Source organism: Cupressus sempervirens, chromosome 8 (genome assembly GCF_028749045.1).
Source record: "Cupressus sempervirens isolate cs-2001-9-10 chromosome 8, ASM2874904v1, whole genome shotgun sequence".
Classification (NCBI taxonomy): domain Eukaryota; kingdom Viridiplantae; phylum Streptophyta; class Pinopsida; order Cupressales; family Cupressaceae; genus Cupressus; species Cupressus sempervirens.
Window position 1 is genome coordinate 155,176,969 of NC_143125.1, and position 14,408 is coordinate 155,191,376.

Here is a 14,408-nt window from a genome sequence, read left to right on the forward strand (position 1 = left end):
TGCAAGTGGGCTTTTTAAAGCTTGGCTGCATGTCTTCATTTCTCATTTGAAATCTTGCATAAATGGGCTTCTTGTCGGTCATTACATGTTGTCTTGGGTATCATTTGTTTGCAAAATGGAATTAAGACAACACTTTTTACATATTTGCATGGGAATTAATGATCTTTGATAATTTTTTTATGATGGGGTGTCTTTTTAATATCTTTACATGCTTTTATGGTGCCTAGAAAAGAGCAAGCAAAGAACAAGAAAGAGAGCAGAAGAGAAAGAAGACTAAAGGGGCTAGGACTAGGTGTCCTTCCTCTGAAGGAAAAAGTCCCGCACCGAAGTGTACAGACTAGGGAAACTAGGGTCATTAGTCTGTCTTTGAATATTGCTGCAGGAGAGATGCTGCTTAGAGAACCCGCTAGCAACTCTTGTCTGTCTTTGAATACTATTGGAGGAGTGACGTTGCCGAGTGAATCTGTTGCAGGGTTTGATGGACCTGGAGTGACAGGTGGTAGGAGTGTTGAGCGACTGTTTCTTACCTCGAGAAGGAAGCAAGGGTGAGAAGAAGGCCATGTATAGCTGATCCGAGGCCTGGTGTTGTGGACAAAGTAATTGTAGAGTGTGGTCATGGAGTTGCGACGCCTCTTGGACGTAAAGCGCGAGTCACCTCTGATCTGTGTAATTGAAAAAAATGGAGAGGGTATGACACTCTCTGGACAAATAGTGGAACCTCCCTCTAATCTCATAGTAGATGGGGCTTTGAAAAATGAAGTTGATCTGCGTTTCGGCCTTAGTGAAAGAACATTACCGACAAATCTGGTCATCTCTATCAATGTGACGATCAATTTGGATTCGAAGCCTATGGGAACCAACATGGAAGGAACCCAAGGAGATGTGCAGAGCATGGCTCGAGTGCCGAAACAAACATCCAGGGCGTGTGATGATCTCATCTTGGATATCTAAAGAGTGCTCCGCGAACAACTTTCCTTATATCTTTATTCTCACATTTTAAGTAAAATGAATTTGGAGATAAGGAAGTGATACTTACCTGAAATCTAGAGCCTCACTAATCAGATTTGATAAGGAAGCTGATTCCATTGAGGGCCCTCCCCAAATAGCGATGATTCCTAAATTACAACATTTGTGCAAATCAACCTCTGTAAAATAATCACTCATGACTGCTTTAGTGCAATCATCCTTTTGAGAGTCATTATCAATTTGCTGATTATTTCCAAAGTTCTTTTCCGACATCGAAGATGACAATTTTGAGGTTTTGATCAAATAATTCTTCCCGTGAATTTAAAGCAGTAATGTTATTCCTATCGATCTTGTTTTCGCTGAAAACTTCCTTATTTAGAATACCTTGTGACATGTTGGGATGATAAATTCCTTCGCTAATCTGATTGATGATGTTGTTCTTTGTGACATGATTTTCGGAGAAATTTCTTGCTGTTAGGGTATACTATCCTAGAAAAAATGTATTCATGTCTGTGTAATATCCTAAACCGGATATTTACTAACTCTTTCCTTCAACAATATGATCAGAACTAAAATATTGCAGATGTACTTCAGAACAAGGGAATCTAGTAGAGACCCCAATAGAAATTTGACTAACTTCTTCTTGGATATAACATTCAACTCAGATTTAGGCCAAAGGAATGCAATGCTATAATAAAATCAGAAAGTTCTCCACAAGTATATAACCCATTATTTCACAATAACATTCAAAATGTCGAACATACAACCATAGATTACAAGTTGGTATGATAAAACCAGCAAACTCTTATAATTCCTTAAACGACGTTGTTGACTTATACAACAGTAATATAACAACCAACAACTTCTAGATAATTTCTAAAATGTTATTGTATTATACAACAACAATACAATAACCAGTGCACAAAAACCCAATCCTAAATACAGATTTAACAGTCAGATTGGAATGCTAGGATAAGAACCAGTAAGTGCAAATGAAACACTTGAAATGATGTTTCCTGGAACAATGGGTTTGCGTCCACTGTCTGCTAGCACAAGGGGCTACGTCCTCCAACTAGCTGAAAGCATGAAGCTTTTTGAGACTCTCACAAGAGAGGAAACTGAACTGAATAATAAAATCAAGCACCACCAGCCATGAGTCTCTTTCCCTTTTTAAAACACAAACTGAGACTCTTCGAATCCCTTCTGGTCTTCGTCCTATTCCTTTTGACTCTTCAATTTCTCTCTAATAAAGCATCTTATTCCTCCTCGTCCTCTTGTGACCACATGGAATATTAACTTGACCTTTAATAATAAATCTCCAGCTTACATAGTCAAATTTAATATTGTAAATTTGTTCCTTCTTAATAATTCTAATGTCCCCAAAGAAGGGACATTACAAATCTCCCCTCCTTGAGATTGCTTGCCCTCAAGCAATATGTACCAGGATCCCATATAAATCTGTTGTTAATCCAGTAGCCCAAATTGACAACAAACCTGACCAAACTATGACACATGGTACCACTCTACAAAACACCTGTCAACCGAATCCCTGGATACAATATTACTCTTCAAAGAAATGTTGTGCCTATAAATTGATCAACACTGATCATCACCATAATCAACCTCAAATTGAATAGGACCACAATAAAATCCTCGTCCAACCCTAGATACAATCTGCGAACACCTGGATCCCAAATTCTATTATGCTGCCTCACTGCTATGATAATATAGAAATATATCCAAGGTCCATGTATAATCCAGTAGAATGTGAAGACCTGACTTAGATGGATGATGTAAGAAATTAGCTGTTCAAAAGATGAAACCACCATCTTAGGGTCATCAAAATTCATACTGTCGGCATAAACTTGGAGAATTCCCAAGCGCATAGGTGTTATGAATATGAAGAATGCTGAGAATATACCCACAAACCTCACATAAATGCTCCACCGAGAACTGTTCAGAGGCTGATGAAAAAAATTCACCCAACTCCTGAATGAGGTGAAATTAGAAAATATGTTGGTGTTGATCAAATGATAAATAACAGAAGTAGTTTCATAATTCCCATGCTGAGATCCGGATTCACTGCGAGAATCTGAGCCAGGATCCCAAAGTTTGAAATCAAACTCTTCCTCTTCAGGGCAAACAAGAGATGATCCCTCATTTAACAAAAAGAGGATTGTCAGACATCCAATTAGCAACAACTTCAAACAAAGGGTTGTCAACAAGCTGAAAATATTCTGAAGTTTTGTTGCTTAACTGTTTGGGGCAGCTATCCAAGTCATACATCTGCTGAATGCTCTCAAGTTCGTCAATGACTTCTTGGAAGAACTCTTGCCTCATTCTATTCTCATGTTTCCGAGAGAGTTCCATGAGCTTGATTTGATTTTTTGCTTCTTGTAGAGAAAATTGAGTTTCACTTAGTTCCTCCCAAACATACTTAAGCATCTTGTTGAGTTCCTCAATCTCATCCTTTTCCCTATTTGACTGTGTTGCATAAATCTCAGCAACCTTAAGAATATAATCCCTGTCGGACAATAGATATAAGTAATCTAATTTCATAGTCTCAAGGGCTGTTTTGACCTTCTGTAAATCGGCCACATGCCAGTCACCTTCCCGTTCCCTTGGAACCTTCCTGTAGAGCTCCTCAACCAACTCGTGGGTACTGTCATACTGCACCAAGGATGCCACAACCTTGTCTTTACTAACCTACAATTGATTCTGTAAGGCATGTATTTCATTATCTCCCTACTGAAACTATTCACTATCTTGTAGAGATCTTAGGTTGTTCATCTAAATTCATGTTTTGAGTATCATGAATATATGGTTCATGATACCAAGGTCCCAAACTGTTATTACCTTGTGTGCAAATTGCTTCATTATTCTGCTTGACAACACTCACCTCCAAGTCACCAACGAAGAAGACTGCACCTCGTGTAACATCTTCTAGGTGATTGCAAGAAAGCTGCAAATCATTGGTAGTTGTCTGCTCTTCCATCTGAAGACCATTCAAATGATAATTCTGGTCTATCAAAAATTCTTTGCACACCCCTGTGTGCTGTTTGTTTGCAAAGAAATCTTGGACCAACTCTAGATACTTTCTTTTTGCTATATCAGTCATATTTTGCTGCCCTAGATAAAATTCCAAGTAGTTGCTAAATGACAAGTCATTTTGAATTCAGATAGGAAATTCTTTATACTCTCCATAAATGTTGAGTATTTCTGCCCTTACATCAGCTTCAAAATCATGGGCTAATTGTGCTTGTGGCTTCATCATACCTTTCCTGATTTTATCCAAATCTTTTCCCATTGCTGAGAGTTGTTATCCTGCTTATAGTCTAAACTGGAATATTCTGAAATAGCAGCAATGTGCATAAAGGTAGGTCAAGTTACACATATGTCTACTGACTTCCTGTCTAGATCCTTATATTCAAAGATAGGACCGCCTACACAAGAAGTCTCTTAGCCCTTCATTCCCAAGCATATGCAGTGCATACAGTAACATTGACTTCGGTTACCAAATTTTTATTTGGCAATTGCAACCTGGATGCTTCAATTGCAAATTCTACTAGATTCCTTAATGGCAATTGTTTGTCCAGTGCCTTGAAAAAAATTAGAACCCTCGAAGATGTGTGACTACTACAGTAAGCTTTTGTAAAATCACACGGATTTTCTTTCTATGACTTTTCTTCCTGTAATGGTTCCAGCCAACAACAAAATCTCCTCCAATATTATGTTGATATTATGCTGACATTTTTAGAAATCAAAATTTCCAGTTCCTAACCATTTTGAGAGCTTGCTGTAGCAAATCATTCATTGGTGATGGGATACATCTGTTAGAATTTTGGATGTCAATTGAAAACATTTACAACTTACTTCATAGTTCTGAAAATGCCTTGTCAATTAACCATTAGGGATACCCAATCCATTCCACTAGCTTATTGTGTTATCTTTGGTACTGCTTCACTCCCCTGATAAAATAGTGGACGGGGCCAAAAAAAAATAATCCCATCAAAACATAGTGAAGTTGAATGTCAAATATTATTCCTCCATACTTCCTTTAATGAATGAGACACATAACATATATATCGGTTTGGTTTTAACTTTATGCAATTACCAAACACTTCCAATTCTGCTGCTTTTGTCAAAACATCCTTAAAATATTTCCGGTTAATAAAATAATATCCTTTGATAAGAATAACCAACTCCCCACTTGTCGCCAATGCAAATGTGAACAATTTCTTCGACTTCCGATAGTTGTAGCGCTAAATATTAAATTGAATACCACTGCAATTTCGGTGTCCAATGCGGGATGTGCCTCGTGGGGACAATTTGGAGAACCTGCCAGTTACTTTCTATTCACCAGTGAACTGCAGAGTTGCAATTCTCTTACCTCCAGAGGTCGTGTGTTGAAGACCAACTAGCTATTACCTCTGTATCCCAAAGCACATAGTTGTCATGTTTTCCCGATTGCCTCCAATGCAAAAATATCTACTTTGATAACTTCTCTACGCCAACGCTCCTCTTGCTACGAAACCGGCTTGCCAACTCACATGTCACATCTGATACCTCATGCGTTATTTGTAACTCCCATTGCTCTCCCACGCGTTTAGAAAATCAAGGCAATATTCTCAAAAATACACCTCCCTTCTTATAGCAAACATAATCCTATTGAGTTTGAACATTAAGCATCACATTCCTATGCGGAAAACCACGAGACCATGCTGCTTATTACTGCATGGCTCCAGTTTAACGGCTTCGTCCTGGAATTGCCAATGTTCAGCCACACTCCTACCTGTGCTAGCTACAGACTGCTTGGTGTGATGTTATAGACCTGGAGGCGGTTTGCATAGGCAGAATCATGCTAAATCCTCACACTATTTTGCAAGTTCGTTCTTTGCTTCACGCAGTGCACTTATTTCCCTCGCAGCCAACTTCAATTCACAGAGTTCCCTTCTTGCAAGCCTACTCCATGCACATTGAAAAGTAACAGTTGCAACCCGAGCTTTGCACATACGATGAAGTAAGGCTCTGTGGCCAAAACGCGAATACCGAGGTTGCTGTTCACAACTTGCCTCTCGATGAATGTCTTGTTTGTTCAACGCTACATTGAGAATGACCCTATGTGGAATGTGCTCGTGGACTAACTTGGTGTGCTGGTGTTCCTCACTACAACCCACACTTCCTGTAACTGAGCCTCACTTTTCTTATATTGCAAAACGTATGTGAAAACATGTATTGTACATGCCTATGGTCACGTCTGATACCTTATATGCCAGTCGAATGCTCTTGAATGAATTATCGACATCAGGATCCTTATTCACGTCAGGATGATACTAACATTTTCTAGTCCAATGACAAATTGACTTGTGTTTCCTATCATACAAATCGATAATATTATCTGTCCCTTCAAAACAACTATTGGGTTTTTGAGTTCATACATAAAACTCAGCCTAATCCACAAAAAATAATTCTAATGGGGCTCCAACTGAGTTTAAATATAAACGCTAAGTAGAGCATAACAAAAAGCGGAGAAGCATCCAACTAAGGTTGATAGTTACTGAAATCAACCTCTTACCAATCACTTGGAATGTCTAAACCATTGCTAGGGATGTGGGGATAGTCCAAAGCGACACTGTTCTTTTTTGATTATGATTGACAGGCTGAAGTCATAGTAACGAAATCCAATATCTGATTCAAAGTTTCCATGACACTTTTGAAATATTGTCAAACTTCCCAAAGCTTCTGAATGAGCATAAGATGGAAATCAATAATAACTCACTACCACCATGCAGGGAGAGGAACTTCACTTGTAATTTCCCAGAAATTCTGACAATATAATTTTCCCTTGTGTAGTCAGATTTAATAGTCAAACTATAAATAACTTAAGTACTCATGACACTTTTGATTTCACAGGCTAGCAGGATACACAGCTTTGATACCACTGTAATATCCTTAACCGGATATATACTAACTTTCTCCTTCAACAATGTGATTAGAACTAAAATATTGCAGATGTACTTCAGAACAAGGGAATCCAACAGAGACCCCAATAGAAATTTGACTAACTTCTTGGATATAACATTCAACTCAGATTTAGGCCAAAGGAATGTAATGCTATAATAAAACCAGAAAGTTCTCCAGAAGAATATAACCTGTTATTTCACAATAACATTCAAAATCTCGAACATACAACCATGGATTACAAACTGGTATTATAAAACCCGCAAACTCTTATAATTCCTTAAACGATGTTATTGACTTATACAGCAGTAATATAACAACCAGCAACTTCCAGATAATTTCTAAAACGTTATTGTATTATACAATAGCAATACAATAACCAATACACAAAAACCCAATTCTAAATACAGATTTAACAGTGATATTGGAATGCTAGGATAAGAACCTGTAAGCGCAAATGAAACATTTGAAATTATGTTTCCTAGGACAATGGGTTTGCGTCCACTGTCTGCCAGCACGAGGGGCTACGTCCTCCAACTAGCTGAAAGCATGAAGCTTTTCGAGACTCTCACAAGAGAGGAAACTAAACTGAATAATAAAATCAAGCACTACCAGCCATGAGTCTCTTTCCCTTTTTAAAACACAAGCTGAGACTCTTCAACTCCCCTCTAGCCTTTGTCCTATTCCTTGTGACTCTTCAACTTCTCTCTGATAAATCGTCTTATTCCTCCTCGTCTTCTTGTGACCACATGAAATATTAACTTGACCTTTAATAATAAATCTCTAGCTTACATAGTTAAATTTAATATTGTAAATTTGTTCCTTAATAATTCTAATGTCCCCAAAGAAGGGACATTACAGTCTGCTTATTAGAGGCGATGTTTTATTTTCCTTGAGAGAAATTTCTTTTTTGTCATTTCTTCCCCTGTAATCAACTGCCAAATCATTGCTAGGGTCTAGATTGAGAATTTCAAATCTGTTCTGAGTCTTGACAACATATGCTGATAATATATGATGTTTTGTTTGTGAATAAACTAGCGAAGACAAATTGATTTTCGGTACAACTGCTATTCGTATGCAAGCCTGCTTATTGCAAGCCATTTAAAACTCCCAACATTATATTCTAAAACATTATTAAAGATCACTGATTAGTTTAGATTTTCATTTTAATTAAAATATTCGAATTTGTTAATTGGATTTCATTGTAATGTTCCCTTTTGAGAGCATGAATTAAAGGGTAATAAGAATTAAACCTCAAGATTAAACAATTAAAATTATATATATATATATATATATATATATATATATATATATATATATATATATATATATATATATATATATATATATATATATATATATAGACTTAATTAAATAATAATAATACATTTTAATGCATAATTCTTCGAATTATTATTATTATATCAGAAAAATATATTATTAATAATATGCCATCTAATATTATTAATAAATAAAAATAACTGAGTAATAATATTAATAAATAAATAATGTAATTCAGATGTTCCTATTTCAGTCATTAATACAGTGACTATGAGGTATAGTTGCTGGAGATTTGGCTCAGGCCACAATACCAAACACAAAGACTTGAAATTGAGTGAAAGGAATAACCATTCAAATGATAGAAGATGCAGTTAAGAGCTGTGTCACAAGGTTTGTCGAATTTTTGGCTCCAGGTTCGAAATTCGGCGAACCTAAAAAATAAATTAAAAAATCGCATAAATTCGGCTCAAATCCATCTTACGTCGCAGGTCATTGTTTCTACTGTAGGTCGTAGGTTGTCGTGTTTGTGCAGGTCGCAGGTGAGTGCAGGTTGCAGTTCATGGTTGTGGTCGTGGGTTACAAATCTCGCAGGTCGCAGGTGAGTGCAGGTCGCAGGTCATGGTTGTTCCTGCAACGAACGAAATCTGTAAGAACCTTGCTTTTTTCGTTCCTCTCCATCGACAATGGCGTTTGAAGAAAACTCGCATTCGCATCCATTCCTCTCCCTCGACAATTTGGGCAGGATTATATTGTTTTTCAATGTTCGAAGATTATTTAATTTTAGGTTTTGGTTCATAGTTTTAAATTTTTATTATAGTATGAAAATATTTAACTTTAGATTTACTTAATAATTATAATTTTTTATTATCGAATGTTTTCTTATTGTTATTATTAGTTCTGTTAGTAATTTTATATTATTTATTAAATATTAAAACATGTTAATAATATTTTATATTATATAATCATAAATATCATATATTTATAATTGAATATGTCAATGCTTATATTATTTTATCAATTATTAAAATATATAATAATAAAAACTAGTATATACTTATATTTTTTTGAAAATTACATTAGGCGAATTTAATGTCAATTTTTTTTGGATTTTTTTGACTTGTCGAACTTCATCCGAATTTCATAGTCGTCGAACACGAACTTGAACTCGAACGTTGTGACTTAGGTTACAAGCACTCAACATAAGAATACACCATTATGCGAGATTGAATTCTTGGAACGCCCACATAATCATACTGTCATCCGATTCTCATCAAATAAAATCATTGATTAAAATATTAAATCCCATACCAATCTTCTTTTGTTCATGTTCAAGCACACAAGTCATTCAAATACTCCATGACAATAATCATCGCCACCAACAACAAATTATATGCAGAGGTGTCAATAAGAATTGACATAACTGGAATTCTTCAACACAGTATTAATGGCAACTATGGAAATCCAAGCTTAGCGGATATTTGGTCAATGCATATTATATCTTGATTATTGATAAAACCAAATTAGCGGCAGCCCCATCGTTGGCATCAATACTAGTCTATTTAACATGAGAATGAATTAATATTAATTAAGGCTCGATAGGGATTAGTCCACTGAAAACTATGAGAAACAAAAATTGATCCAGATAAAGGGAACACTATTATCATTTCTATTAACTAAGGGAGAATTGACATAGATAATACATGGCGTGGTCATAAATAAGTTATTAGCAATATCAATTAATTAACTAGAGAAGGATGTGATGCAATAGAGAACAGTTGTATATTTTGATAAATTAGGTGGTGGTAACAGATATATAAATATCGAAGATCCCCATTTGGAAGAAAACATTGCGGTAGTTTTAAATTAAGAAATTCTTAAGAAAGAGAATTAGATATTACTTTGGCATCTATAGGCATCGCTGGGCATCGAACATGAAATCTGAGAATAAAGATATATAGAACTATATATAATCAGATCGAGAAATCTGATAGCTGTATTAGAAGTATTAGAGAGAATTAAATACAATTTAGTTTCTCTCTCTACCAATTAATGATCAATAACAAAATAAGCACATTGAACCAGAATATCGATAAGCAATCAAATAAACTTATGGTACAGGCCAAGTATCCGTGCTCAATGCAATCTGCACTGAACTAAAGACATATTGCCAACTCATTATAACCCTCATATAATGTACTACCTATCCATGATATTTAAGAGATGGGTTCATTAAGTCATTAACATTGCAAATAGGGTTTGGGTATAACTTCAATTGCACAAATCCATACATATATTACTTTATACTAGGCATTTTTATCCTACATATCAATGGGGCTTTAGCAAGTATCCAAGTGGTAATTGACAAACAATTCTTGTATAACGTCAACATCAGTTCACTTTGCATCGATCCATTGAAGAATATTGTTATTATACATGGGTAGCAAGCTAAGGATTTGAGTATAGGTCAAAGAACAAAAGAAGTCTTTCATAATCAAAGGAATTAGTCCCAAATTCTCTAAGGTCGTAACTGGGGACATTACATTTATTATCAATAAAACTTTCAGTAGGCTCTAGTTTTTTGTTCCATTTTATTTTGAATTACTGTATACGTTTTCTATTTGTAATCAAGCTTGTTCTAATTTTTCCTGGCTGAACATGAACCTTGTGAACACAAATGTTGTGCTTCATATCTGAACTATAAATTCTGTATGAAAGCCTTGAAGATTGTTCTGTTTAATACTGAATTTTTTTGAAAATAATAAATCTATTCTGAGTTTTTCATTTACGCAAAATCTGTTTTTCTAAGCCTAATTGATTGGGGTACACCTACCTACAGCTGTATTATTATCCAGTTTACCCATATTGAATATTTCTCCGAGGCTTATCGGTTGGGGTATACCTAGCTCCAGCTGCATTATTTTACGGTTTATCTGAATTCAATATTTCAAATGTGTTCTAGGGATTTCAATGCCTTGCTCTAATATTGTAGGCACTTCAATCACTATTTCTATTACGACAGCCTATTTAACATTTTCTGCTATGAAATCCTAGGCAATTTGCTATTAAAATCACCTGTTTTAGCTTTTATTGCAATTAAACAAAAATGTAATTCTATTATGCAGTTTTTTTCTTAAATATTTTGTACTAAACTTTCTCAGTTCACCTCATCCGACTGTAGGGTTCACCCAATTTCAAAATTTAACATGTTTCCTAGGTATTCCAGTCCTGAACTATGCAGTGTAAGCCATGGATATTTAACATAATTGTATTTGTCAATATCATATTCTAAATTTTTTTCTATGTATGTTGGATTTGATGTATGCTCATAGGTTCTTGAATCGCTGATTAAAAGGATAGACTTATCTGTAGATGAGGCAGAAGAAGTGGTTGATGAATTGCTTGATGGAGGAGTGAATGAGGCTCAAATCAGTGCACTGTTGGTTCTGCTTCGGGCCAAAGGAGAAACCTTCAATGAGGTAAGTACATTAATTGGTACGATGTTTTTGGAATAGCTTTTCAATTCAGAGACCTTTGAGTAGGAAAGCATATTTTCAGTTTCTTACAAGATAAGATTTGATGTTGCAAGGGTGATCCGAGCTCATGTCAGAATCTCTTTCAATGCTAATATAATTGGACTTAATAATTTTGATAAACATCCTTTTGAGTGCCCATTTGGCTTTTATATATTCAGTTTCAGTAGCTTTGTAATGTCCCCACTTCTGGATTGACTAATAAAAGATTAAACCTGTAACAAATCATTAGTATAATGTAGCAAATATATATTTAAAATCCAAAAACATGTTAGAAATATCTAACTAAATATCTATCCAAAACTATCCCTTACTAACCCTCCTAATTCCTTCGCAAAGAACTCTTCTCCAATCATCTAACCCTCTAATGAGAATTACTTCTCGATTAGGCAATCGTCAGATGAAGAGTACCCTTCCTAAAGCCTCTTGGAATCTTGGATTATGCTTTTTTATAACGCTACTTGGTAGAGATCCCACGTCTGTCCAAGTCTTTGATCTCTAACATATGCATATGATTGGCCACTACAATATATATTGTCTCCAAGCGATTCTCAACAAATCTCTCTCTGGGTTCCAATTCGGAATCCCGACTTTCAATTAGGAATGTCCTCTAGTCTCTGAGCTCTCTTATGAGAACTCGACATTCATAGTGAGTGTCCTCTACCAAGATCTACTTGGTCTCTAAGAATATGAGTTCCCACTTATCATAATGTTTAAATATGACATACCTCTGTTAAGTAATATTGATCTCCGACGTTATCTTTTATTACTCTATTTGTGTCATGGATCGTCCTTAATCCATGTGATTGATGTCTCTGTAATATCGATCCTAAGTATTTGCTCTGTTACAAAATGATGGGAATTCCCTCCTCATTGATAAATTGAAAAAGGCTTCTATTTGTTGCTTTTTTTCTTAAATATTTCTTTGCCATACAACTACCACTACATGGTCCCGAGTCATCTGTTATTCCTGTGACCAAATCTCTGCTCTTATATTATTTTGTCTTGGGCGTTTATGTGTTTGAAAGTTGCAATGACTGGAATAGAATTGTGTGTCTTTGGGATTGCATGGGCTTCTTTTATTATACTTCAATTGGTTGTTGTTATTGTTTGCATTTGTAAATTCACACATGTTGATTTACCGCGTTAGCAGAATTCGTAGTTTTGTCTTATGCTTTCTTCACAGTGGAAGATGACAGTATGGTCTCTCTTGCTACATTGGCTCCTCCTGCTCATGTATACGTCTGGCTTGTTCCTAATATTCAGTGATGACTTGCGTAGGTGGTTGTCTTATTTGAGATGCCCAGATATATATACATCTGATTCAAAATGTCCTTTCTCTGATTGTAATGCTCCTCCAATATTCTGTGATGACTTTGTCTGACTTACAGATAAAACTCCTCCATGCGCTCAGCTTCTTGCTGTCCACATTTGTGGTTTGGCTCTGATGTTGTGGTGTTGTTTATTGTTTTATGTTCGTCTTTGACTGGACTATGTTGCCTTACCTCTGTTCGTTACTTGTCTATATGTTTATGTGATGACTGGGAGTCTTAGGAAACGTGTTGCTTTCACCATGTCAATGGATTGTTTGTCTTTTGTAAAGTTTCTGCAAATTCTGTACCTTTTAATTCAGACTTGAATTCTCTCCTTGGTTGCTGAAAATGAACTTCTTAATAATCTGAAGTATGGAGGAGTTGTCAACTTTAATTCTGATCTGAATGTTATATATCTTTGCAATGAATACGAACTGGTATTATTGCTTGAGGGAGCAGACTTGTAATTATTGTGTGTCCTCAAACTGCAATAATTCCTACCCTATATATCAAGACCAAAGGGCATGTCCCTCAAAGGGACATGACCCTACCTAGGTCGGCTTATACTCCTCTCCAGAAAATTAGCGCTTAGAAGGAAGTAACACAAGGTTAACTAACATAACTCTTAGTTATGGGTAGTGTACAATGTAATCTCTGCCCAAAGATCGCCGCCCATTCTAGAGTCAAAACTGATGTATATATATGCCATCTATGATATAATAGGTGAAGATAAAATTGCAATCTGCACTTTCTCAGACCAGTATAATTATTGATGTTAATATTTAATATCTTTCATTGTTTGATTGTCCGCATTAGCAGATCGGCTACGTTGGATGGATGTAGATGACATCTGCTTTCTACCTCTGCTTGTAATATATTTGCCATATATCTCATTGCTATCATTTCATGATTCTTCTTATCTCCCCTTTTCTCCCTCGATGGCATTGCAAATATATATTCATCCAAAAGGTATGAGTCTATTAAATGTTGTGAATATTTCTTAATGTGGATATTATTTATTATTATTTTGTTTATATATCTATTAAGATAACAATTAGCTAAACTAGAGATATCTAGTTTAATTGTATTTATCTAGTTATCTCATATTAGTTATTTGTTTGATTATTAATTGATGCCTATTATAAATTTTGATTTATATATATTGAAAGTGTAATTTGCCTTGTATTATATATCAATAATTATGTATTTTATTAAATAATTATTTAATATATCTAACATATATATATATGTTTAGCAATCAATTAGCTATTACATATGTATATCCTTTAATTAGTTACAACTTGAGATATGAATTTTGATTTAGTATTAAATTTCCTTATTAGAGGCAATATTACAA

At 35.2% G+C, this 14,408-nt stretch overlaps 1 protein-coding gene across 2 annotated transcripts in view; it reads left to right on the forward strand.

Annotated features, from left to right (window-relative positions):
• Positions 1-14,408, forward strand: part of TRP1 (tryptophan biosynthesis 1) — a 219,028-nt gene that overhangs the window by 13,017 nt on the left and 191,603 nt on the right. For both annotated transcript variants that reach the window (XM_089797068.1, XM_089797067.1), the window contains exon 2: positions 11,538-11,684. In XM_089797068.1, the coding sequence (XP_089653194.1) occupies positions 11,538-11,684 (147 nt within the window). The remainder of the gene's footprint in view (positions 1-11,537; positions 11,685-14,408) is intronic.